This window comes from Silene latifolia, chromosome 4 (assembly GCF_048544455.1).
Source record: "Silene latifolia isolate original U9 population chromosome 4, ASM4854445v1, whole genome shotgun sequence".
NCBI classification, from domain to species: domain Eukaryota; kingdom Viridiplantae; phylum Streptophyta; class Magnoliopsida; order Caryophyllales; family Caryophyllaceae; genus Silene; species Silene latifolia.
Genome location: NC_133529.1, coordinates 32,858,401 through 32,883,921, shown reverse-complemented (window position 1 = coordinate 32,883,921; position 25,521 = coordinate 32,858,401). Strand labels below are relative to the sequence as shown.

Sequence of the window (25,521 nt, the reverse complement as noted above, 5' to 3'; positions counted from 1 at the left end):
AAACAAAAGAAAATCAAGTAGAAAACAAGAAGAGGAACCGAAAATCGAGTAGAAAATCGGCGAAATTGAGCACAATAATCAAGTTCAATTGAGTTCATTGATTACCTGTTGAGAGAAACCGAAAATGGAGTAGAAGGACGAACAAATTGAGCACAATAACTGAAGTTCAATTGACGAGAACCACGAACGAAACTGACGAACGAAACTGACGAACGAAACTGACGATGAATGCAGAGAGAGAGAGAGAAAGATAGAGAGATAGTGAAACTGAATTAAAAAAGTGGGAAAAAAGAAGTTCAAGTGTCAAAAATTTACTTTATATATGAGATGTAAGATTAAATCTCACCACATATCTTATGTTAGATGAATGGTCAGTTTTAGAGGGTAACTCACCAAAAGTACCCTAACTCATTTGATCCTATTTATATATATATATATATATATATATATATATATATATATATATATATATATATATATTAGAATTTCAACCTATAATAAAGTCTATAAAAAGATAAAATATAAAAAGATTTTTTTAATATTATCTTGTTGCTTAACATTTTTACGTATTTTCGAAAAGTTGGACTCTCTATAATCGCTCGAAAAAAGCTTCCTTAGATTATCTTGTTGCTTAACATTTTTAAGTATTTTCGAAAAGTTGGACTCTCTATAATCGCTCGAAAAACGCTTCCTTTATTAATATAGACAGTTAGATAGATCATCAAAGTTAGTTTTGTAAGAGGTGTCACGTTGGGAACTCAGAAAGAGTAAAGACGATGAGTTACGTGATGAAGACGCTAACGAAGAAGAAGGAGGTGGACTCCATGATCCGAGACACCATTGATAAAGTTCTCGTTCTTCGTTTTGGTCGTCCGTCGGATTCCTCTTGCCTCCACCTCGATGACATCGTATTACTCTTTCTCTCTCTTTTTTTCCCTTTATTATCTGCAATTTCATTTCAATCATTTCTGGTTAATCGGAATTTCGATTGACTCATAACGATTAACATACCTAATTATCTCCGATACTTTAATTTGGTCACGTTTCGCGTTATAACAAACCTAATTATCTGCTTCTGATACATGTATTCATCCATGATCCTCTTAACTTTTTAATTGGCTCACTAGGAATTGTTCAATTTTTATATTTTCTTCCAATTGACGTGTTTTGGATGTAATTGTACGCCATGATGGTATTTTCTTCCGTTTGATGTGGTTTTTGGCGAAAGTTTCACTTGAGGTCATACGGGAATCGGAACAACCTGTGTGTATTGAGGAGGTGTAAGGTTGGGTACATTTGACACTGCTTATTCCGTCTTTTGCGGGATCTCACATCGAGACAATGGGGAAATGTTGTAGTAACTCTAGTAAGGATAGATTTTGGTTTTGTTGTGGTATTATTTCGATCAGTAAGAATTGGGGAAGGGAAGAATGTACTGGAAGTAAACAATAACTGGAATTGTTTATTTGTTTAATACTCCACATATAGCCAAGTAATTCAGAATATTGGAAGAAGTAAGTCGAATGGGAGTGTTTTAGGACATGAGTTTTATATAGAGAACCATCTTTTAGATTTTAAGGCGCTTCTTTAAGCTATCTGGACTGGATTTTGCCATGACTCCTTTTTACTTCATTGTTGCAGTTGGCGAAATCTGCTCGGGATGTCTCTAAGTTTGCTAATATTGCGTTGGTTGATATTGACTCAGAGGATGTACAGGTGTATGTCAAGTACTTTGACATCACATTGATACCTTCCACTATCTTTTTCTTCAATGCTCATCATATGAAGATGGATTCAGGGTATGTTTCTTCCGATGGGTGATTATCATCTGAATTTGTGTTTGTTTCTGTATGTGTTAATAACTTAATATGTCCCATGAAATCATCTTTAGAGTGGTAGTATATTTCGCATGTGTCTATTTATTTAATTCTTAATTAACTAATTGGGAAGAAAGAATGTTGCTTTTTTTTTGACAATATTATTTTCGAGACATCAGTGGCTCTCTTGGCCTCTCATAGCGTGCTATTTCATAAACGAGCAATTTGATGGAATTTGTTGGCAGTTGAAAAGTTCCACTAGGAATGAAGAACTATCATTGATCAGCAGGCTTCACATTGTCCTTTCTTTTGCTGTGTTGTTGTTATTACTGCTCTAGAGGTTTCTGCTTCATTATCCAGCCTGATTTAGAATGTGTTCGTTTCTATTTAACATTAAGCATGCACAACATGTTTTCATAACAGAATTAGATAGCTGTGGTTAACTTTGAGAGCTTAACCCGAAAATGGTTCTCTTTTTGGAACTATATTAGTATATGGAATATTAATTTCATGTTTGTCGTGATGGTTGATACAGGACTGCCGATCACTCTAAATGGATAGGAGCATTCTACAAAAAACAGGATTTTATTGATGTTGTCGAGGTATGTGAATTTTCTTGTGAATTTAATCTTACGATTTTCATCATATTTTTTTTTTTGAGTTAATGCGCTATTCTTACCTTTCTTATACCTCATTTTTAAGACTCTCATCTTTTCTAATATTTTTATAGAACTCCCACATATTCCAAATTGTCTCTAAAACTTCTACTTAAAGCCCATTTTCGCATAATTAAAAAATCTTTTTGGCAATATTAATATTGAAATAACTTCATTCTTGCCCAAAACGAACTTTTGGTATAAGGGAAAGACCATTGATTGATATTTCCGAAAAAATGGCGGGTGTTTTGGCAAAATGGGTCTTTGGCGGCAGTTTGGAGAAAATGTTCTGAATGGTGGGAGTTCTGGAAATAATTTACAAAATTAATTATAGTTTGTTTCTCTTAAATTTTATTACGACAAAAAGCCAAGAACCAAAAGAAAGACACAAGTGTCTCCCAAGAAGCCAAATTCAGGAGATGAGTAACAATTAAATACAAAACCAAACGACAATGTAAAAACTACTAACAAAGTTTAATTCAAACCAAATTTTATAGTCTAAATCATCATTCACCACCATCAGTGGGCCCAATAGTCAAATCTTTTTCCCCTGGAACCCATAAACTATCGAAGTTACTGTCAAACCCCATAAGGTCAACATGAACATCCTCTCATCAATGTCCATTTTCGAACTATATCCTCTACAAACATCAAGCTCAATTACAGGCCCATCAAACAAGTACAATCCCAATATTCAACAGATTAAACTTTTCTTGCCGCATTTACTGAAGCAAAATCATTGGATCGAAACAAAATTCTTCTAGACAGTTTGTGTCCTATTTGTTATGCTCCAGATGGCAGACGCCTCAATGTTAGAATGCTTTTTTTACTTGTCACAAGTGGATTTCATGATGGCGGTCAAATTATGTGTATATCTGGTGTATAACGTTTGCTTAAATCAATTAGACATTGTGACTTTAAACTTGAAGAGTTTTCATGGTTTTTTTTTTCAGGCAATATATAGAGGGGCCATGAAAGGCAAACTGATTGTGACCTGTCCTTTGCCGCCTGAAAGAATACCAAAATTCCAGTTGTTATACAAGGGCGTTTAGGAGGTGAGACAACCTCATTAATTTCATCACTGTGAGGGAATGAATGTCTTAAAATCAATAGTTGCTACCCGAATTAGGAATTGTCAAAAATCTGAGTTAATGTGTGTTTTAAGTCGCTAAGGAAGACTTTCATATGGCCCTCTAAAATCAATTTCCAGTATGAAGGTTGTGTGCGACTGTGTTTAGTATCCCAACAAGACTTGGCTAAGGGTTCTTTCGAGTTAGGTGAAATTGGTAAAGCTTTAGGAGTTAGATCATCATCTTGATTACCTATCTTATCATTTGCTCTATTTCAGGTCAGATGCACGTTCACTGCATCAGATCAGGTGTATTCAAGTCATTCCATAGGTATTACACACAAACTATTTGGGTCTCTATTCGTGATGCTGGGTATTGGAGGCTTGGTTTTTGTATTGAGTCGGTACGACTTTTAAGATTGGACATCAGGCACAGCTGGTCCAATCAATTTCAAGCTGCTTTGTTTAAGGCTTCAAACATCAGTGACTATTCTGGACGAGTAACGGTGTAAGCCAGCAAACTTATCTAGATGCAATGTCTTGGACTAACTGAGTGAAAAATGACCATTATTCAAGACTCCGTTACTTGTTCTGCCTATTGAAGCTTGTCAATTTAATCTTTATGATATGCACTCTCTAATCATGGTTGCTTGTAACTCATGTGTTGGCCCTTGCCTGACAAATTTGGCTAGCTATTCTATGTTTTGTGTTGCAGTCTGGTTTGAAAGTGCAACATAGAAATCACTGCGTAGAAGCAGGGCTGATTTTCTCGGATTGTTTAGAAATTGCTAGCTATCGAGCTCTCATCCATTAAAACAGGTACTTGCCGCTGCTTTATGTTTTTGTGTATGACCTCCTTGAATATCAAGGTAGCCCTTGTGCAAACAACATTTTTGTTCTGAAAGTTTCAGATCATAATTGTGAAACTGCTTTGTCTGCTTAGTTTTTGTCATTGATATGAAATGTTATTGTTAGGTTTCTATAATCTGTATAATTAACTTCAAGCGGAAACTATACACATTTTTGATGTTAATGTTACGTATTCATTCGCGCATATTCTTTAATGGAAGTTAGCATTGCTTACAACAAACTCTTGCTTGAAAATTTCTGATTCCTGTCAAGATGAAACATAATCTGTATAAATAAAAAACTAGAAGGGACAAGCAGAAACGTAGAACTAGAACAGTATAGTATAACTTTAGTTTGAACGTTGTTATTAACGGCAATTAATTAAGTGGGAAATAGTCTACTACGGGGCTTCTACCCATAGAGGTAAGGTGGATTTGCTAAGACATGACGAACCTTTATAAAATTCGTCGATTTTATGGCCTAAGCTTATATCATAGATACCCATGTCACACGTTTGTATCTCATCGAATAGGAGGTGGTTGTGAACATAATTATCAGTGTAGTAGATACAATTAGGCTTACAAATAGGAGGGTGCGCCTCGACTGAGAAGGACGAGTTATGACCAAGAAAAAGAGCCCTATTTCCCAAACTCGTCACCAGCTTAGCCACCCCGGTATCAACATTTATCTCCCACACTTTGAAGCATTGAAGCTCCACTGTATAGGTACCGGAATTTTCTAATTGCTTTAAAACCATCAAAGAACTTTCCAGCTGATTCGACCAAGTAAGATGAGCTTGGGTATGTATGTGGGAACTCTAAATTTGCCACGAGCCTCGGTGTTGCTGGGGGGCTTGAATTTCCAACCGCTATAATTTTGCCATATTGCTCCAGGGCGTAGAATTCTCCCCGGTAGAATATGACGTCCAAGAATTGCGCATAATGTGTTTCGAGCATGGTCCATTTTGTATCTCCATTCTTCCAGAAAGCCAAAAAGATATTGCAGGGAAATATCATGGTTAAGACGAACTCACTATTGGTTGACGGATTTGCTGATAGTTCAAATTTGGAAAACATGTAGAGGTACATGTCAGGTTCCCAATTCCATAAGTCCGAGCGATGCCCAATGATATCGTCAGGAATGGCCGGGGGCTGAACAACTTGCTTAGTTATTGGATTTATTAGGGTGATATTCAAACCAATTTGGGTGACACATATAAGCCAACCACGGGAAGAGAAGTACCTCCAGTCACCGAGCCCGTCCTCATCCTTGTCCGGTGGGAACAACAGAGAGAGGCTTATGTCTTCATCATCCTCGGTCTGACCACATGTGGTTGATGGCTTAGGTAGTTCAACGGACAAAACCTTATTGTTATAGAGGCTGTATAACCGACGCTTGGACGTGCATGGTGATTCGGCAAGTAATAACCAAGGAGTTTGGGCTGGCGGCTTTTGTCTTTTTGCAATCTTCATTGCTTTTCTCCAATCACTACAAACTCTTGTAAATGCATCAACATCTTCGTAAAATTCTATTAACTCGCCAATTTTCTGCCATATGTCTAATGGTAGCTTACTCCAGTTTGCCATGTATTATGGTTCTAGCTAGGCAATGCAATTTGTGGTTTAATATATATATATATATATATATAGGCGGGATCTCGTGAGTTTGGTTCTTATGGTGAGTTGTGAGTTTTGTGCTTTAAAATCTCAACCATTGGATGAGAGCAAATGTATGACTCAGATTAAATTTAAAAATAAACAAATGCCTGACATTAACATTAAAAAAACGCGTCATCCCTCCCAAGCCATGAAAATTAAAAATTCAGTCCTTTCTCTAAACAAAAAAAATCCCCAAATCATTCGAATAAACCCTAGAATTGACTTTAATTGAAACAAACTAATTGATTCTGAAATACTTTTGTTTGATTCTAGAATTCTATTGTTTCTCGACCATTTACTCAAATATGTAAATGAATTTCAATTATATTGTTTCGGATTTTTGTTAGTATCGTTTTTGAATTGTTCAAGCTAAGCACGAAGTCTCATCTTTTGATTTCAATTATTTTCCTCAATCCAATGATTTAGGCGGAAATTCGGATGCTTCTGATGCGGTTTTGGAGTTTCGGCAGCGAATTCCAGTAGTGCGACATCAATTGTGGTGGACGAATGGTGGTGTTCTTATACCAAGGCTTTGATCCAGCAACTGTGAATATGCCTTCAAATAAATTGCCTCGTGATGTCAAAATGGGTGTTGTAAATCAAAAAGTTGCGGATGTTCTCTACCTCTGGAAAAAGGTAAGCATCTTGCTCTTCACAAATATTACGACTGAAATTAACACGTTATTTTCGTAATTAAATGATGTATAGAGGGTGTTATAGTAAATGAGGCCATCTTATGAAATTATATGTAATTTTGACTGGGGTGCAGTATGAAAGAGCGAAAGGAAAACGGGAAAAGCAAGAAATCTTCAAAGAAATAGTGGAGACGATGAAGCACAGAATTCATCTTGATGGTAGCATTGACCAGGGATGCCTTTGGTAGATGATTGGGACTAGAGTGATGGAAGGATGTGGATAGTTTGGTTATCGTGAAAGTGGAAGGAGAAGGTAAATTAAAATAACTCAACAAGAGTGATGGAAGGATGTGGTTTTGACCTTGTGGCAGATCCCATAGCTGACTTTTCTCTATCGATTCTCATTCTTGTCAATGATGTAAGTATGTACCAACACGTAAAGAAAAAAAAAAAAAGGTAACAAAATGAGAATTTTTTTTAAAAAATAACAATAACACTACAATAATAGCATAATCACAATAACACTGTAATAATAAAAGACAATAACACGGAAAAAGAGTTAAAAGAATAAAAGTAGTAAAAAAAAAAATCAAAGTTACACCTGAATAACATCACAATAATACTGTATAATAACAAAGACAATAACACGTGATAAAAAAGAGAAAAAAAAATTAAAGTAGTCAAAAAAAATCAAAGTGACACCGGAATAACATCACAATAACACCAGAATAACAGCACAATAACATGCGGTAAAAAAAAAAGAGTAAAAAAATCAAAGTAGTAAAAAAATCAAAAGTAAAACCGGAATAACATCACAATAATAAATAGAATAATAAAGAAATAACAAAGACAATAACACGTGGTAAAAAAAAAAAAAATCAAAGTCGTACAAAAAATCAAAGTGACAGTAGAATAACATCACAATAACAGTGGAGTAACAATAACACCACAATAACACGTGGTAAAAAAAAAGAAAAAAAATCAAAGTCGTAAAAAAAAAAATCAAAGTAAAAAAACACAATAACAACATAATAACACGAGGTAAAAAAAAATAAGTGAAAAAATATTAAAGTAAAAAAAATTGGTACAAAAAAAAAGAAAAAAAGGTAACATAATGAGAAAATTAGAGAAAAAAAAAATCAAAGTCGTAAAAAAAAACACAATAACACGAGGAAAAAAAAGAGAAAAAAAAAAGTAAAAAAAAAAGAGTAACACTAGAAAAAAGAGAAAATAAGAAATAACAGTGATTTTATATGACAAGGTAAGATTAGATCTTGCCATTCATCTCTAATATAATCTAGTGGGTTTGAGATTTTCAAGCACAAAACTCACAACTCACCATAAGAAACAACTCACAAGAACCTAACTCTCTCTCTCTCTCTCTCTCTCTCTCTATATATATATATATATATATATATATATATATATATATATATATATATATACTGACCAAGATGAAATTCAGTTATATTTTATTTTTAAGGAAAAAACTATTTCATTTGTCACATTATATATATACTTGTCCAAGATGAAATCAAGTTATATTTTATTTTTAAGGAAATAAACTATTTCATTGGTCACATTATGGAATAATTCCTAAATTTGAATCTGGAAACTTTTTGTTAATAAAATCTTTGTATCAATCAATCAATGAAACATGAGAAGGAGCCTTAAAACATACTCGGTATATATGGGTATTATACAAAGTGTGTATATATATATATATATATATATATATATATATATATATATATATATATATATATATATATATATATATATATATATATATAAACAAAGTTTTTCTAAGTCCTTCATATCTTTTGAGTCCCTAAGTCTTCATATGGGCCTTTGGATGAAGGAGATGGAGGAAGGAGATTGCATCTCAAATGAAAGGCTAGGAATGAATCTATCTAATTTCCCTCCCTAATCATTCCTAAACACCTCCTAATTCTAATCCTCTCTTTTTACCCACTCCCTCTTCCCCTCACTAATCATTCAATTTCATACATTTCATTTCCTCTCATTCTCTCTCAATAACAAAACAAAAAAAAAACCAAACAAAAAAAACCCACGCAGCCCCTCAAAATAAAACCCCCTCATCCCCTCACTCACCACAAACCCGACACCCACCATCAACCATCCTTCCTCCGGCGACCCAACCAACCGCAGCCCCTCCTTCCTCTCCTTTCTCCGGCTTCCCCAACCCGACACAAACCCGACACCATCACCACCACTGGCCTGCTGCCGCCCCCGACACTCCCACCACGACCTGATTCAACCGCCATTCACACCCACCGGACACTATCCTCCTGCAACTATTCACCACCACCACTCCTTTCGTCCGCCATTCAACACCACCACTCCTTTCGTACTTCTTCCCTCCGTCCCTCCTCTCACACCACAAAAACCAATGACCGGCTTCAGATCTCGGTTTCACCTCCGTTTCATTGTTTTTTCTTCAGATCTCGGTTTCACCACCACCACTCCTTTTGTTTTTTTTGAGATTGAATTTCAGTTTGGGTAACAAAAAAGATGGGTTTGTGTAATGAAAAAGATGGTTTTATTATTGAATTTCAGTTGGGTTTGAAACTTTGAATTTCAGATCTCGGTTTTCTTTTGTGCATTTTTTATTTTCGTTTTTGGTTTTATTATTGAATTTCAGTTGGGTTTTGAATTTCAGATCTCGGTTTTCTTTTGTGCATTTTTTATTTTCGTTTTTGGTTTTATTATTGAATTTCAGTTGGGTTTGAAACTTTGAATTTCAGATCTCGGTTTTCTGCATTTTTTATTTTCGGTTTTTTTTTTTGTCGGTTTCATATTTTGATTTCGGTTTTTTGATATCCTTGTTGTGTATTGTCCCTTTGAATTATCATTTTTTATTTTGTATATCTATTTGGGTTTATTTTTTCAGATTTGTTGGTTTTTAATTATTATATCTAGTTAGTTTTTAATTTTTATATCTATTTACTTGTGAATTTTTAATCACGCCTTGTTAATATCCGTCTTGTTATAACTATTATCCATTTTGTAATTACATATTATTTTGTGCTAAAATTATAGATTTTGTTAAAAAAAATGCACAACCTTCAAACATTAAAGGTACACTTTTTTTTTTTGTTAAAATAACACTTAATTTTTAAAAAAATTACACTTTTTATGTTAAAATTACACTTTTTTTTGTTACAATTACACTTTTTTTTGTTAAAATTACACTTTTTTTGGTTAAAATTACCCTTATTTCTGTTATAATTACACTTTTTCCTGTTAAAATTACACTTTTTTCTATTACAATTACACTTTTTCTTGTTGAAATTACACTTTTTCTTGTTACAATTACACTTAGAATTACACTTTTTCTTCTTACAATTACACTTTTTTTTGTTACAATTACACTTTTTTTTGTTACAATTACACTTTTTTCTTGTTACAATTACACTTTTTTCTGTTAAAATTCCATTTTTTCTTGTTGGAATTACACTTTTTCTTGTTACAATTACACTTTTTCCTGTTAAAATTACACTTTTTCTTGTTGGAATTACATTTTTTTCCTTTAAAATTACACATTTCTACTTTAAAATTACACTTTTTTCGGTTAAAATTACACTTTTTTCTGTTAAAATTACACTTATCTCTATTAATGACTAAAGTTACACTCTTGGACTAAAGTTGGACTAACTAATTTGGACTATTTGGACAATTTGGACTAACTAATTTGGACAATTTGGACAATATGGAATAACTAATTTGGACATTTTGGACAATATGGACTAACTAATTTGGACTATTTGGACTATTTGGACGAACTAATCGAGTTTACGACTATATTGAATACAATATGTACAACTAAATTTTGACTAAAATTATACAATTTTGTACTAAAAATACATTTTTGGATTGAAAATACACTATTTACGAATAATTTTGAACTAATAATACACTATTTACAACTAAATTTAGAGTAAAATTACACAATTAGAACTAAAGTTACACAATTCATTTATTTTGAGTCATTTAGATTGTGCAATTCCAATCATTGTCCACTAAAGTGTAACTTAGTAAATTGATAGTGTGTGTATCTTTTATCATTTTATGAGTGTAATTTTAGTCCACAAAAGTGTAATTTTAGTCCAAAAAAGTGTAATTTTAGTCTACAAATGTGTAACTTTAATTCACAAATGTATAAATTTAGTCTACAAAAGTGTAATTTTAGTCCACATAAGTGTAATTTTAGTCCACAAAAGTGTAATTTTAGTCCAAAAAGTGTAATTTTAGTCTACAAATGTGTAACTTTAATCCACAAATGTATAAATTTAGTCTACAAAAGTGTAATTTTAGTCCACATAAGTGTAATTTTAGTCCATAAAAGTGTAATTTTAATCCAAATGTATAACTATTGTCCAAATTTGTGTATCTTTAGTCCAAATTGTGTAATTTTAGTCCAAATTTGTGTAATTTTAGTCCAAATTTCTGTAACTTCATTCCAAATTGTTCTAACTTTAGTCCAAAAGCGTAACTTTAGTCATGGAGAAGATAACCTTAGTAGAGATAAATGTAACTTTAATGAAGACAAGTGTAATTTTAAAGGAAAAAGTGTAATTTTAACGAAAAAAAAGTGTAATTTTAACGGAAAAAAGTGTAATTTTAACCGATAAAGTATTTTTAATAGATCCTAAATCACACAATACCAAAAGAAAATTTTAAATACGAAATTTGGCAAATATATATAACAAGATGGATATTAACAAAGTGATATTAACAAGAAAAAAGTAAAAAATGAGATTTCATAACTAATAGATTTAGTACTATAATTTTAACCGGAAAAAAAGTGTAATTTTAACACAAAAAAATGTAATTTTAACGGAAAAAAGTGTATTTTTAACAAGGAAAAAACTGTGATTTTAACCCAAAAAAAGTGTAATTTTAACGGAAAAAAGTGTAATTTTAACGGAAAAAAGTGTAATTTTAACGAAAAAAAGTGTAATTTTAACCGATAAAGTAATTTTAATAGATCCTAAATCACAGAATACCAAAAGAAAATTTTAAATACGAAATTTGGCAAATATATATAACAAGACGGATATTAACAAAGTGATATCAACAAGAAAAAAGTAAAAAATGAGATTTCATAACTAATAGATTTAGTACTAAAATCACACTATAATTTGTAAGAATGTCAATAACCGAAAAAAAAAGACCAAAACATCAAAATTGAAAAAAAAACTAAAGATCAAAACGAAAATGAAAAAAAAAAAAAAAAAAAACGGGTCAATGAAAATTGATCTACTTTAGTAGATCTAAGATTAAAATTTAAAAAAACTCACAAATTTAAAACAATATTATATAGCAAGACGATATAAGGAGAAAAAAAAAACAACAAAAAAAATAAAAAGAACACCCAAACATCAAGTTTTTTTATTAAAAAAAAAAAAAAAAAAAAGACGTCGGGCGGCGGCGGCGGCGGTTACGGTGGTGGTGGTGGTGGCGGCGGTGGCGGTGGCGGTTGGCGAGTGTGGTGGTAGGTGGGTGGTGGTAGGTGGATGGTGAATGAGGAAAAAATGAGTAAATGATTTATTTGGATTTTTTGGGTTTTTTTTTTGTTTGATTTTTTGGGTTTTTTTTTTCTTGGGTTTTTTTGGAGAGAATATGGAGAAGTGAGATATAGAGAGAGAATAAGGAGATGTGATAATGAATTGATGAATGAAAGATGAGGAGGATTATTGTAGTTAATGAGAAAATTAGAGGAAGATGGCAAAATTAGAGTATTAACCTTAATTTTTGGGTTCTCATCTTAGCCCTCCATTTCCAAGATCCAATGGCCCATAATGAGACTTATGGACTCAAATGTAAGAGGTGGACTCATTTGATCTTTTCACTATATATATATATATATATATATATATATATATATATATATAGAGATAGGATCATGTAAGTCCTACCTTTTAGGTTGAGTCCATAAGTCCTAGTTTAAACCTTTGGATGACAAAGATGAAGGGCCAAGATTAGATCAAAATAAGGGAATGAAAGGCTAGGATTAAATTAAAATATGTGGCTGAGAGTGATCCTATATAAACCCTCATTTCTCTCATTTCACTCACAACCTCTCACAACTACTACTCCTGCTTCTCTCTCTTCCTTACATTCTCTCCCTAAACAAACCCTAGATCTCCCCAACCACCACCTCCTCTCCTCTCCTCTCGCCTACCACGACCACCCCAACTACCACTACCACGACCACCCCAACTACCAGCCGCCTGTCCTCCTTCTATCGCGCCGCCTCCTCACGCTGCTGCCTCCTCACGCTGCCGCCTTTTTTTTTTTTTTTTTCAGATGTAAGCCAACGCCGCCACCCTTCCCACCTGCCAACGCCCACATATTCAGCCAACGCCGTCGTCCCCAAATGCTTAAAACCCGCCGACTTCTCCTTTCTCTTTTCTTTTTTTCAGATCTGAAAAAATAAATGGTGGTTGTTGGTTGTTGATGGGTGAATTCTTTGTGGTTGTTGATGGTGTTGCCGTGGTGGGTTTTTTCAGTTTTTTTTTTTTTTTTTTTTTTTTTTTTGGCCGTGTGGGTGATAATGGTGGTGGTTGTGGTGTTTTAGTGCGTGGTTGGTTTGCCCATCCTTTTTTTTTGTTCAAATCTGAAATAATAAGTGATTAGGGTTGTTTTTGGTTGTTGCGGTTTGGAGGTGGTGGTCCTGTGGTGGTTGGGGTAGGAGGTGATAGGATGATAGTGGTGGTGGTTCATAAAAGAAGAGTTATAGTTACACTTTCGCGACTAAAGTTACAAATTTAAGGACAGGAGTTACAAACTCAAGTACTCCAGTTACAGTCGTAGAACAGTAAAATTACATCTATATTGACTAAAGTTACATTCTTGTAAAACAAAAGTTACACTTGAAAGGATTAACATTACAATAGTAATGTATAATAATTCTAATTTGTACATACAAATCAATATATAACTAAAGTTACGATTTCAACGACTAAAATTACACTTGAAAAGGGTAAAGTTACACTCGTAAAAGTATATAAATTCAAATTTATGCATAGAAACCACCACACGACTAAAGTTACACCTAAAATGACTAAAATTACACTTATAGGGCAGTAAAGTTACACTTCTAATATTACATAAATTCAAATTTATTTATTAAAAATTACATTTTTATAACATAAATTGAAATTTTTCTGAATAAAATGGGTTGAAAAGGTTGAAGTTACACTCTACAAGTTAAAGTTACATTCAAAAGTCATTAAATGAATAAAGTTACAGTCATAATATAGTAGAGTTACACTAAAAAAATGTGTGGCTGAGAATAGGACTTAGGGACTCAACCAAAATGAGGGACTTACCTGAACCTATCTCTCTCTCTCTCTCTATATATATATATATATAGCAAAGTTTTTCTAAGTCCCTTTTTTTTTTTTGAGTCCATAAGTCCCTCCCACAACCCTTGGATCATGCATGGTGGAAGGTTGAGATTGAAAACAAAAAACACACTTAACACTAATGAATTCACTTCTCTCTCTAGTTTTAATAATACATTCACTAATTCATTATCATACACAATTAACACCATATTTTGTCTTATACTTCAAAGTTTATGAAAATTTTGTTAACATTTTTCCAGTTTCGATTTTTTTCGTTTTTTTTTTTTTCGAGACAAGTTTTTTTTGTTTGTTTTTTTTTTTTTTTTTTTTTCGAGACAATTTTCGACATTTTAGGATTTTACGAGTGTAATTCTAACGGCAAAAAGTGTAATTTTAAGAAATATTTTCGAGAATTTAGCGTTTTACAAGTTTAACTTCAATCTTTTCCGAGTGATTTTAACGAATAATATTTTGAATTTTTGTCATTTTATCACAAGTTATTGTAATTTTAGCATTTTAAGAGTGTTATTTTAACAACAAAAAGTGTTATTTTAGTCCATATAAGTGTAATTTCAGTCCAATGAATTTGTTATTTTAGTCCAGGAGAATGTAATTTTAGTCCAGAAAAGTGTAATTTTAATCCAGAAAAGTATAATTTCAGTCCACCGAGAATGTAATTTTAGTCCATTGAGAGTGTAACATTAGTCCATAAGTCCAATGAGAATATAACCAAGTCCATTGAGAGTGTAACATTAGTCCAATAGAGGTAAGTGTAATTTTAACAGAAAAAAGTGTAATTCTAACAACAAAAAGTGTAATTTTAGCCGAAAAAAGTGTTATTCTAGCAAAAAAAAGTATAATTTTAACAGAAAAAAGTGTAATTTTAATGGAGAAAAGTGTGATTTTAACAGAAAAAGGTGTAATTCTAACAACAACAAAAAATGTAATTTTAGCAGAAAAAAGTGTAATTTTAGTCGAAAAAAGTGTTATTCTAGCAGAAAAAAGTGTTATTTTAGACGAAAAAAGTGTTATTCTAGCAAAAAAAAGTGTAATTTTAATAAAAAAAGTGTAATACCTTAAAAATAAGACTATAAAAAAAAGAAATTTGTAAAGAAAAACTGAAAAAAATAATACTATACATAAAAACGAGATCTAAAAAAAAACGATAACATAATGAATTTAAACAAGACGGGATTTAAAAAAAAAACAAGACGATATTTGAAACTAACGCACACACACCAACACCCAACATAAAGTGTAATTTTTGCCGAAAAAAGTGTTATTCTAGCAGAAAAAAAGTATAATTTTAACAGTAAAAAGTGTAATTTTAATGGAAAAAAGTATAATTTTAACAGAAAAAAGTGTAATTCTAACAAAAAAAAGTGTAATTTTAGCCGAAAAAAATGTTATTCTAGCAGAAAAAAGTATAATTTTAGCAGAAAAAAGTGTAATTTTAATGGAGACAAGTGTAATTTATTAGATCTAAGACTAAAATAAAACGATCTAATATAACAACAATTGAAGATCTCACAAAATTAAACAACTTATGTGAGATCTTTTTTTTCGATATATTTCAAAAACCTAGATCTAAAATTTTAAAAATAATAAGAAGCCAACAATAAGGACATTTAAAAAAAAAAAATTAAAAAAAAAAAACTAAAAACAACAACAAAACACAGGAAATAAAAACACAAAAAAAGGAAAAGGAAAAGAAAAAGAAAAATAAAACAAAACAAACACCACATTATGGACATTTAACATCAGCACCATCAAAACTTTAAAAAAAAAGGTCGATCTTAAAATAAACGCAAACAACGCCAACAAAACAAACAAACACCACCACTCTTCCTTTTCCTCCTTCCCCATCGGCGTTGCAAATCCCCCACCAAAACCGAGATCTGCGACAAAACACAGATCGGATAATAGGATAAAGTGGGAGGAGGAAAGATGGTGGTTGGAGGCCGTGAGTGTGGGCTGGTTGTTGGGTGGTGCTGTTGTTGGGGGTTGTCGTGGGGTGTGGTCGGAGAGAAAAGGAGTCGGTGGTGATGATGTTGCTATCGTGAGGTGTTGTGAGGCGGTATTTCAGATCTGAAAAGAAGAGATTAAAAGTATGTTGATGGTTGAGTCCATAAGAGGCTGCGGGTGTTGTTGTTGTCGCGGTGTTGTTGTCTCGGTGGTGGGGGCTCTGGGTGGTGTGGTGGGGGATGATGGTGTATGTCGGCGTGAGCATGGGTTCGGTGAGGAGGTGAGGTGGTGGGTGAGGGAATTTGGTGTCGGTTGTGGTGGCGAAGGGATATGGCCGTGGTTGGTGAGGAGGTGAGGTGAGGTGGTGGGTGAGGGAATTTGGTGTCAGTTGTGGTGGCGAAGGGATGTGGCCGTGGTGGGTGAATGGTGGTGGTGGCTGTCGGAGGTAGATGCGGAGGTGGGTTGGTTAGTGAGGAAGAGGAGATTTTTGGGATTTTTATTTATTTGGTTTTTGTTTTTAGAGATTTGAGTTTGAGAGAGAAAGAGAGCTGAGGATTGAAATTGTGTGAGATGAGAGAGAAAGTGGTAAGTGGAAAAGTATATATGTTAGATTAGGGGTTAATTAGGATATGTTGTTAATTAATTAGTATAGTAGAGAGAGAGTGGTAAATTAGCTCATTAATCTCCTTTTTTTTGCTTCAATCACAACCTTCCATTTTCCTCATCCAAGGGCTATAAGGGGGACTTATGGACTCAAATGTAAGAGGTGGACTCTCTTGATCTTTACACTATATATATATATATATATATATATATATATATATATATATATATATATATATATATATATATATATATATATATATATATATATATATATATATATATATATATAGAGAGAGAGAGAGAGAGATTGGATTTGGTGATTTTGGTTCTTATGGTGAGTTGTGAGTTGGGGGAATCTTAGCCACTAGATTATATTAGAGATGAGTGGCCAAGATCAAATCTTACATGTCATATAAAACCATTGTCATTTACTTATTTTCTCTTTTTTCTAATGTTACTTTTTTTTTTACTTTAATTTTTTTTCTCTTTTTTTTACCTCGTGTTATTATGCTTTTTTTTCCACTTTGATTTTTGTTTTCTCTTATGTTTTTCTTTAATTTACTCATTATGTTACCTTTTTTTCTTTTTCTTTTTGTACCGGATTTTTTTTTACTTGAAATTTTTTTTAACACGAGTTGTGAGTTTGTGCTTGGAAATCTCAGCCACTAAATTATATTAGAGATGAACGGCCAAGATCTAATCATACCTGTCATATAAATCACTGTCATTTACTTATTTTCTCTTTTTTCTAGTGCTATTAATTTTTTTTATCTTTTTTTTTTACCTCGTGTTATTATGCTTTTTTTACAACTTTGATTTTTTTTTTTTCTCTTATGTTTTTCTGTAATTTTCTCATTATGTTACCTTTTTTTCTTTTTCTTTTTGTACCAGATTTTTTTTTACTTGAATTTTTTTTCTCTTATTTTTTTAACTCGTGTTATTATGCTCTTATTGTGCTTTTTTTTACTTAGATTTTTTTACGACTTTGATTTTTTTCTCTTTTTTTTGCCGCATGTTATTGTGCTGTTATTGTTATTCCACTGTTATTCTGCTGTTACTTTGATTCTTTTTACGACTTTGATTTTTTTCTCTTTTTTTTGCCGCATGTTATTGTGCTGTTATTGTTATTCCACTGTTATTCCGTCATTATTCTCATTACTTTGATTTTTTTTTACGACTCGATTTTTTTCTTTTTTTTTTTTACGTGTTATTGTCTTTTTATTCTACTCATTATTCGATATTATTGTGATGTTATTCCTGTTACTTTGATTTTTTTACTACTTTGATTTTTTCTCTTTTTTACCGCATGTTATTGTCTTTGTTATTCCGGTGTTATTGTGATGTTATTCCGGTGCCACTTTGATTTTTTTTTACGACTTTGATTTTTTTTCTTTTTTTTTTACCACATGTTATTGTGTTGTTATTCTACTGTTATTCTGCTACTATTGTGATGTTATTCCGATGTCGCTTTGAGTTTTTTTACTACTTTGATTTTTTTTACTACTTTAATTTTTTACTCTTTTTTTACCGCATGTTATTGTGTTGTTATTCTGGTGTTATTGTGATGTTATTCCTTGCCACTTTGATTTTTTTTTTTACAACTTTGATTTTTTTCTTTTTTTAACCACGTGTTATTGTCTTATTCTCTTATTATTATCTTTATTATTGTGATGTTATTCCAGTGTCACTTTGATTTTTTTTTTACTTTTTTTTACCACGTGTTATTGTGATGTTATTTTTGTGTTATTGTTATTGTGATGTTTTTTCAATGTCACTTTGATTTTTTTACTCTTTTTTTTTACCACGTGTTAGTGTGATGTACCAAGATTATTTGAACCTTATTTTAGACTGGACCATGACCTGCCAAACCCATTTCCAAAAGCAAAAGACACTCAAATCTTCATATCTAGTATCCCTAAAATAGGAAATTGAGAAATAACTCATTCAATGGAACATTGGATTTGGGGGATAGCCTTAGCCAACAGCTGGTAGATTTTAAGAACAACCAAATTTTCGCTGTGACACTTGGCTCTAAGTACACGAGTACATTAACGTGAGAGTCTTGATTTACTCTATCAAACTCAATACTCACTCTTGTCCATGAATACACTTTCTAAGATGTTTTGAACAAAAGGTAAAAACATAATTTGTGAATAACATGTGATTGAAATGCAAGCTGGTGAAAAATTGTGGCATCACAAACCAAAATGACCATAAATAACATTAAAAAAAAATGGATTTCTTGCAGAGGATGTTTATTCGTGGACAATCTAAAAGGATATTAGAAAATTAATTTATGAACAGATGAATACTTTTTCTGTTGAAATTTAATGGAAGTTTGATAAATGGGTGGATGATATTGCAGATTGATAGGAAACCCGGTTTGCTCTACTCCACTCTCTAGTACAAATTATCGCACGATTCTGTAACAAGAAAACCTTACTCTACAAGCCTTGCTAAATCGAAAATAGTAGATTAAGCCTAAATTATTCATGTTCCGGGTGTAATTCCAGAGCAGTTATTTGTTACCACTCGTAGCTTGTAATTCCAGGCACGGTCAAGGCCAGTCATGCAGGCCTCGCCGTGATCCAAGATATGCGGCCTCTCACCATCAGAAGGAGTCCTCTCATCACCACCATCGTCATCATCAACATCCTCATCCTCCCATTCCTCCAAAATTTGTGGATTAACTTCGGGAGAAGGAGACTTTGGACCCCCAAACCTTAACGGGATGTCGTCTAGTACCTGTAACACCCCCATACTCCGAGTGCCTTACCAGGACCACTCAGGTATGAAGACATTACCATCTCGGTTGCCCGAGGTATGATAATCAAACAACAACAATAAAGAAACAACATTTATTATAATTAGTTTAATGAATAAGTACAATCCTCGAAACCAAACTGAAAGTACATTACATTATTCCAAACTATCTGTTATCAACTGAAATGTAAATAAATGCTAAACTACAGCGGAAGACTCTATCGTCATGTCGTGGCCATCCCAGCTATCCCAGTACTCATCTCTATACCTGTCCAACATCTGTTCACCATCCCCGAATGGATCACCGCAGGTTTACAAAACAACACCGGGGTCAGTACTAATCACACAATCAATATAGACAACGATACAAGATACACAGACAGCTGAACTGTCACACACACACACACACACAGCCAACCAACCGTCTCAATCACTGACTGTCCACTGGACCAGCCCTGCCAGTGGGGGACCGCAGCCGTTCCCACCTAAGCCCCGCTCATCGTACGAGCGATAACCCTGTCCATTAATGTGCACATCCCCTTCCGTGGCGGGTTCCACGAAGGGCGAAACTAGGGCGTGAAGTCACTCCCGCAAGTGACCCCACTCAGCCGAGAACGCATCTCGAGAACCAATCAAGAACAACCACAACCACAATCACAACAATCATAATCACAATCATCATATCAAACAACTAACTACAGCACATCACCAACATCCCATTATGGGACTAATACTGAGTAGGAAATCCTACCTGGAAAGCACAACACGCAGACGGTATCTACAGCTGTATCAAAACGGCTCCTCTACGAATCCTCCTCCTATCATACAACACATAGATGCTACCATTCAAATACTACTCATAAAAACCCCCAATTCCTAAATTAGGGTTTCACCAATCTTAACAAAACATTATATAAATTATATTAAAAGCTTACCCTCGACGCAAGGAATCCAACGACACGAACTATGATACGAACCGACCGTCTGAACTCCGGGAATTGTCAAGAACGCGATTAGGAAGAAGAACAAGTTGCTTTCTCTCTTAAACAGGTTTTAGGTTTTGTAAAAAGTGATTTAGAACAATGCCGAATAAGTTTAAATACCTTAATCGCGTAATTAACAAAACCCGAGAAAAACCCCCGTAAAACCGGACACTCGATCGAGTACCCAAGGTACTCGATTGAGTACCCCCCTACTCGATCGAGTGCCCCAGCTACTCGATCGAGTGCCCAACAGGTCAGAAACTATTTGTCTGCGCAACTTACCCTTACTCGACAGAGTAAGGGCTACTCGATAGAGTACCCCCAAGACATATAAATACGGAGTATTACAGTCTTCCCTCCTTAAAAAGAACTTCGTCCCCGAAGTTCAAACCACCACTAAACAAAGGTACTCCCTCAACATTCCCGACTCAACAATCAAACAAAAACATGATACAAACCCAAGACAAACATCCCGACACAACATATAAAAGGTGTATAAAACTCTTAAAAACTCTCGCGATCATCTCCTACCCCCCTAAAAGAAACAAGGTTACGTCCCCGTAACCATACATACCTGATCAAAAAGGAAAGGGTAGCGCTCTTTCATGATATCCTCGGCCTCCCATGTAGCTTCCTCGGTCTCGTGGTTAGACCACAGGATCTTAAGCAAAACTGTCTCACCACTCCTAGTCTTTCTAACCTTTCGGTCAAGAATCTGCTTAGGTACCTCAAGATATGATAGGGACTCATCTAGCTCTAAGCTCTCTGCCTCTAACACATGTGACGGGTCACTCACATACTTCCGCAGCTGCGATACATGAAACACATTATGCACTCTCTCTAACGCACGTGGTAAAGCCGGACGATAAGCAACCTCTCCAACTCGCTCTAAGATCTCATACGGCCTATAAACTTCGACCGAGCTTGCCTTTCTTCCCAAATCTCATAACTCCGCGCATAGGAGATACTTTCGGAAGAACTTTATCCCCGACACCGAAACTCTATATCCCGGCGATGTAGATCTGCATAACTCTTTTGTCGATCCTGAGCTGCTCTCATCCTTTCCCTGATCATCTTAATATGTTCAACCATCTCATGTACCATCTCTGGTCCTAAAACCACTGCCTCAGCACTATCGTCCCAACAAATTGGACTCCTACATCTCCTCCCATACAAAGCCTCAAACGGTGCCATACCGATACTAGTGTGATAGCTGTTATTGTAAGAAAACTCTATCAAGTCCAGCCTCTGCTCCCAGCTACCACCAAAATCCATCACACAAGCTCTCAACATATCCTCCAAAGTCTTGATTGTTCTCTCAGTCTGTCCGTCTGTCGCAGGATGAAATGCTGTACTCATCTTCAAAGCTGTTCCCAACGATTCCTGCAACTCCTTCCAAAACCTCGATATAAACCTCGCATCTCTGTCAGACACTATGTCCTTAGGGACTCCATGTAACTTAAGCACGTTCTTTCGATAGGCCATAGCCAATTGTGCCTTAGTCCATGTATCTTTCATTGGAACAAAGTGAGCTGACTTGGTCAGACGATCCACTATCACCCAAATCATGTTGTTACCTTGTTGACTCTTTGGCAAACCCACAATGAAATCCATGGAAATGGATTCCCACTTCCACTCAGGCACCTCTAAAGACTGAACCTTACCTTGTGGTCTTCTCTGTTCCCCTTTAACTCTCGGCATGTCAAACAACGGGACACAAACTCAAATTGTCTCTTTCTTCATCCCTGGCCACCAAAACGTTTTCTTCAAATCCTTGTATAGCTTGTCTCCACCTGGATGAACTGAATATGGTGTGCAATGCGCCTCTGTCATGATTGTCTTTTTCAACTCCTCATCATTAGGAACACACCACCTACCATCAAACCTCAAACTACCATCTCAGTATGAATAAAAAAACCGGGACACTGTCCCTTTCTCTACTCCCGCTCTCCACTCAACTATCTTAGGATCCAAAGCCTGTTTACCTCGAATGTCATCATAAAACTCCATATGTACTGTCATATCACTCATGGCATCTCCTTTCTGCATCATATGTATCCCAAAGCTCGCTACCTCATCCCTCAGCCTCATCAAAGATAGAGCTGTACACAAGGAATGTACACTCTTCCTACTCAAAGCATCAGCAACTACATTGGCCTTCCCTTCATGGTAGATGATTTCCATGTCGTAATCGCCAATCAACTCCATCCACCTCCTCTGTCTCATATTCAACTCCTTCTGCGTGAAGATGTACTTGAGACTCTTGTGATCAGAAAATACCTTAAAGATTGCTCCATAAAGGTAATGTCTCCAAATCTTGAGAGCAAACACCACTGCACCCAACTCCAGATCATGTGTAGGGTAATTCTCCTCATAAGGCTTCAATTGCCTAGAAGCATAGGCAATCACTTTACCATTCTGCATCAACACACATCCCAACCCATTCTTCGAGGCATCTGTATAAACCTCAAAGTTCTCGCTCCCTTCAAGCAATGCTAAGACAGGAGCTGTGGTCAAACGCTCCTTTAATGTTTGGAACGCCGTCTCACAACTCTCATCCCAACGAAACCTGTTCTCTTTCCTCATCAACGCTGTCATCGGTCTAGCTATCTTGGAGAAATCTTTCACAAACCGTCTGTAGTATCCAGCTAAACCCAAGAAACTCCTAACCTCAAAGAACATTCTTCTGTGCTTCCCACTTTGTCACACGCCTCAATCTTCGCGGATCTCAGCTACCCCATCTTTAGAGATCACATGCCCCAGAAAAGCCACTTTCTCTAACCAGAACTCACACTTGGACAGCTTAGCATACAACTCATGCTCCCTCAACGTCTGCAACACGATCCTCAAATGCTCCTCATGCTCCTCCTTAGTCTTAGAGTAGACTAAGATATCATCGATAAACACCACCACAAACTGGTCCAAGAACTGTCTAAAGATCCTATTCATCAAATCCATAAACACTGCCGGTGCATTAGACAACCCAAACGGCATCACCACATACTCATAATGGCCATACCTCGACGTGAAAGCTGTCTTTGGTATGTCCACCTCTCTAATCTTCACCTGATGGTACCCCGACCTCAAATCAATCTTAGAAAAGACTGTTGCACCACTCAACTGATCAAACAGGTCATCTATCCTTGGCAAAGGATACTTGTTCTTTATCGTCACTCGGTTCAACTCTCTGTAATCTATGCATAACCTCAAGGTTCCATATTTCTTCTTCACAAAAAGAACTGGTGCTCCCCACGGCGATACACTTGGTCTAATGTATCCCTTCTCTATCAGATCATCCAACTGCTTCCTAAGCTCCTCCATCTCCTTAGGACCCATACGGTACGGTGCCTTAGAGATTGGCCCCGTCCCTGGCTTTAACTCAACGGTGAAATCTATCTCTCTCCTCGAGTAACCCCTAATCTCATCGGAAAACGTCAAAACTCTCCCACCACCGGTATCTCATCAACTGTCGGACTCTCTATCCGGTCATCTCTCACATGGCATAAGATCAAAGGACACCCCTTCCTCAGATAAGACTTCAAGGTGACAGCTGCAATCAACTTAACTTTGGGTTTGACTAGAAACCCACGGTAAGACACGCTAACCCCCTTAGGAACTCTCAAGGACACTTTCTTTTGATGACAGTCTATCTTAGCTTTATACTTTCCTAACCAATCCATCCCAACTATCATCTCAAAACCGTTAAAAGGAAACTCTAGCAAGTCTACAGGGAAATCAACTTGCCCAACTATCAAAGACACATCTCTAAACAACCTCCCACATGGTACAAACTCACCCGAAGGTATGAAAACTTGCTCACTAACAGACTCATATACTCTCAAACCCAACTGTTTTACATGACTCGAAGACACAAACGACTGAGAAGCCCCCGAATCGAACAAAACAAACGTAGGAATACCATTAACAAGGAATGTACCTGATAACATGCGCATCTTCCTCACCGCCCTTCTTGTCCATCATGAATAACTTGCCATCGGTCTTCCGCCCACCTCCCGACAAGATCTTGGGCGATGCGGTCGGCTTAGCACCCGACCCTTGATTGTTGTTGTTGTTCATCGGTGTCTTCCGATAAGAATTACCGCCGTTGCGGTTGCCTCCACTCTGGTAGCTCGACCTCCCGGTTTGGCCATGACCCAAATGGTCATTTGCTCGCAAAGCTCGTGCGGGTCTCCGAAAAGATCCCGGTGCGCTCGTGCACCGATGTCTCTTGTGGCCTACCCCACCACAACCAAAGCAGTCACTCCCAACTATTACTCACACTCCCTCGGCCTCGCCCTACGGAAGCCCCACTAAACCCGGATCCGAAAGAAAATCCTTTAGACTGATTGTAGTTGCCTTTCTTGTAATTAGATTGGCCACCACCTCGCTCTCCGACTTCCTCTTCTCACCGCCGGACCTCTCCCGAGCCATCTCCACTAGTCTCTCGGCTCTCCCGGCCCCTCTCATACGCTTCCTTTACATCAGTAAGGACTCCCACGGGTAACTTATCCATAATTTTCGTGGTTAGTCCGCTCTCAAACCTCAAAGCCAAATTCTCCTCACTCAAACCCATGTCCTCAAAAGATATCTAGATTTCTCATTGAACTGCCCTGTAGTACTCGGCTACCGACATCTCGGCGGTCATCTTAAACTTATCAAACTCTTCCCTCAACTTACTCCTCACATGCTCGGTACAAACTCCTTCCTCACAACCCTACGAAACTCTTCCCAAGGTATAGCAGGTAAGCCTTGGTTGGTATACAATTCCTTAGCACTCACCTTCACCAATCCCACCACTTGCCACCGCCTCCCTCGGATAAAATGCAGCTGATCCACTCTCATCTCATCGGACAATGGACTAAATCCAGATATTCTCCATCTCCCTCGACCAACTATCAAGATGGTTAGGCTCCTCAACTCCCTTGTACTCTTTCGGGTTAAACCTCGCAATATAGAGGCTGACTTTAGCATGGTCAACCTCCTTCTCCTTATCCTTATTCTTGTCCTCATTTACTTTCTTTAGGGTCTCGGTAAGAGCATCCTGGTGTTCTAACATCTTAACGATGTCATCCACGGTCATAAGCTCAGCTCTCGCATACAAGGCAGTTCTCTTTGGCGGCATCTTGAAACTATACATATATAAG

At 35.6% G+C, this 25,521-nt stretch overlaps 2 protein-coding genes across 2 annotated transcripts; one reads left to right on the top strand and one right to left on the bottom strand.

The window, feature by feature from the left end:
- The first annotated feature begins 715 nt into the window (after positions 1-715).
- On the top strand, positions 716-4,527 carry LOC141653399 (uncharacterized). The gene is made up of 5 exons (XM_074461153.1): positions 716-908; positions 1,642-1,799; positions 2,353-2,419; positions 3,427-3,528; positions 3,822-4,527. The coding sequence occupies exons 1-4, from the start codon at positions 777-779 to the stop codon at positions 3,523-3,525; spliced, it is 456 nt and encodes a 151-aa protein (XP_074317254.1). The 5' UTR covers positions 716-776; the 3' UTR covers positions 3,526-3,528; positions 3,822-4,527.
- A 541-nt stretch (positions 4,528-5,068) lies between these two features.
- On the bottom strand, positions 5,069-5,977 carry LOC141651348 (F-box protein SKIP23-like). The gene has a single exon (XM_074459064.1). It carries the CDS (start codon positions 5,975-5,977, stop codon positions 5,069-5,071), a length of 909 nt encoding a protein of 302 aa, XP_074315165.1.
- Positions 5,978-25,521: the final 19,544 nt, after the last annotated feature.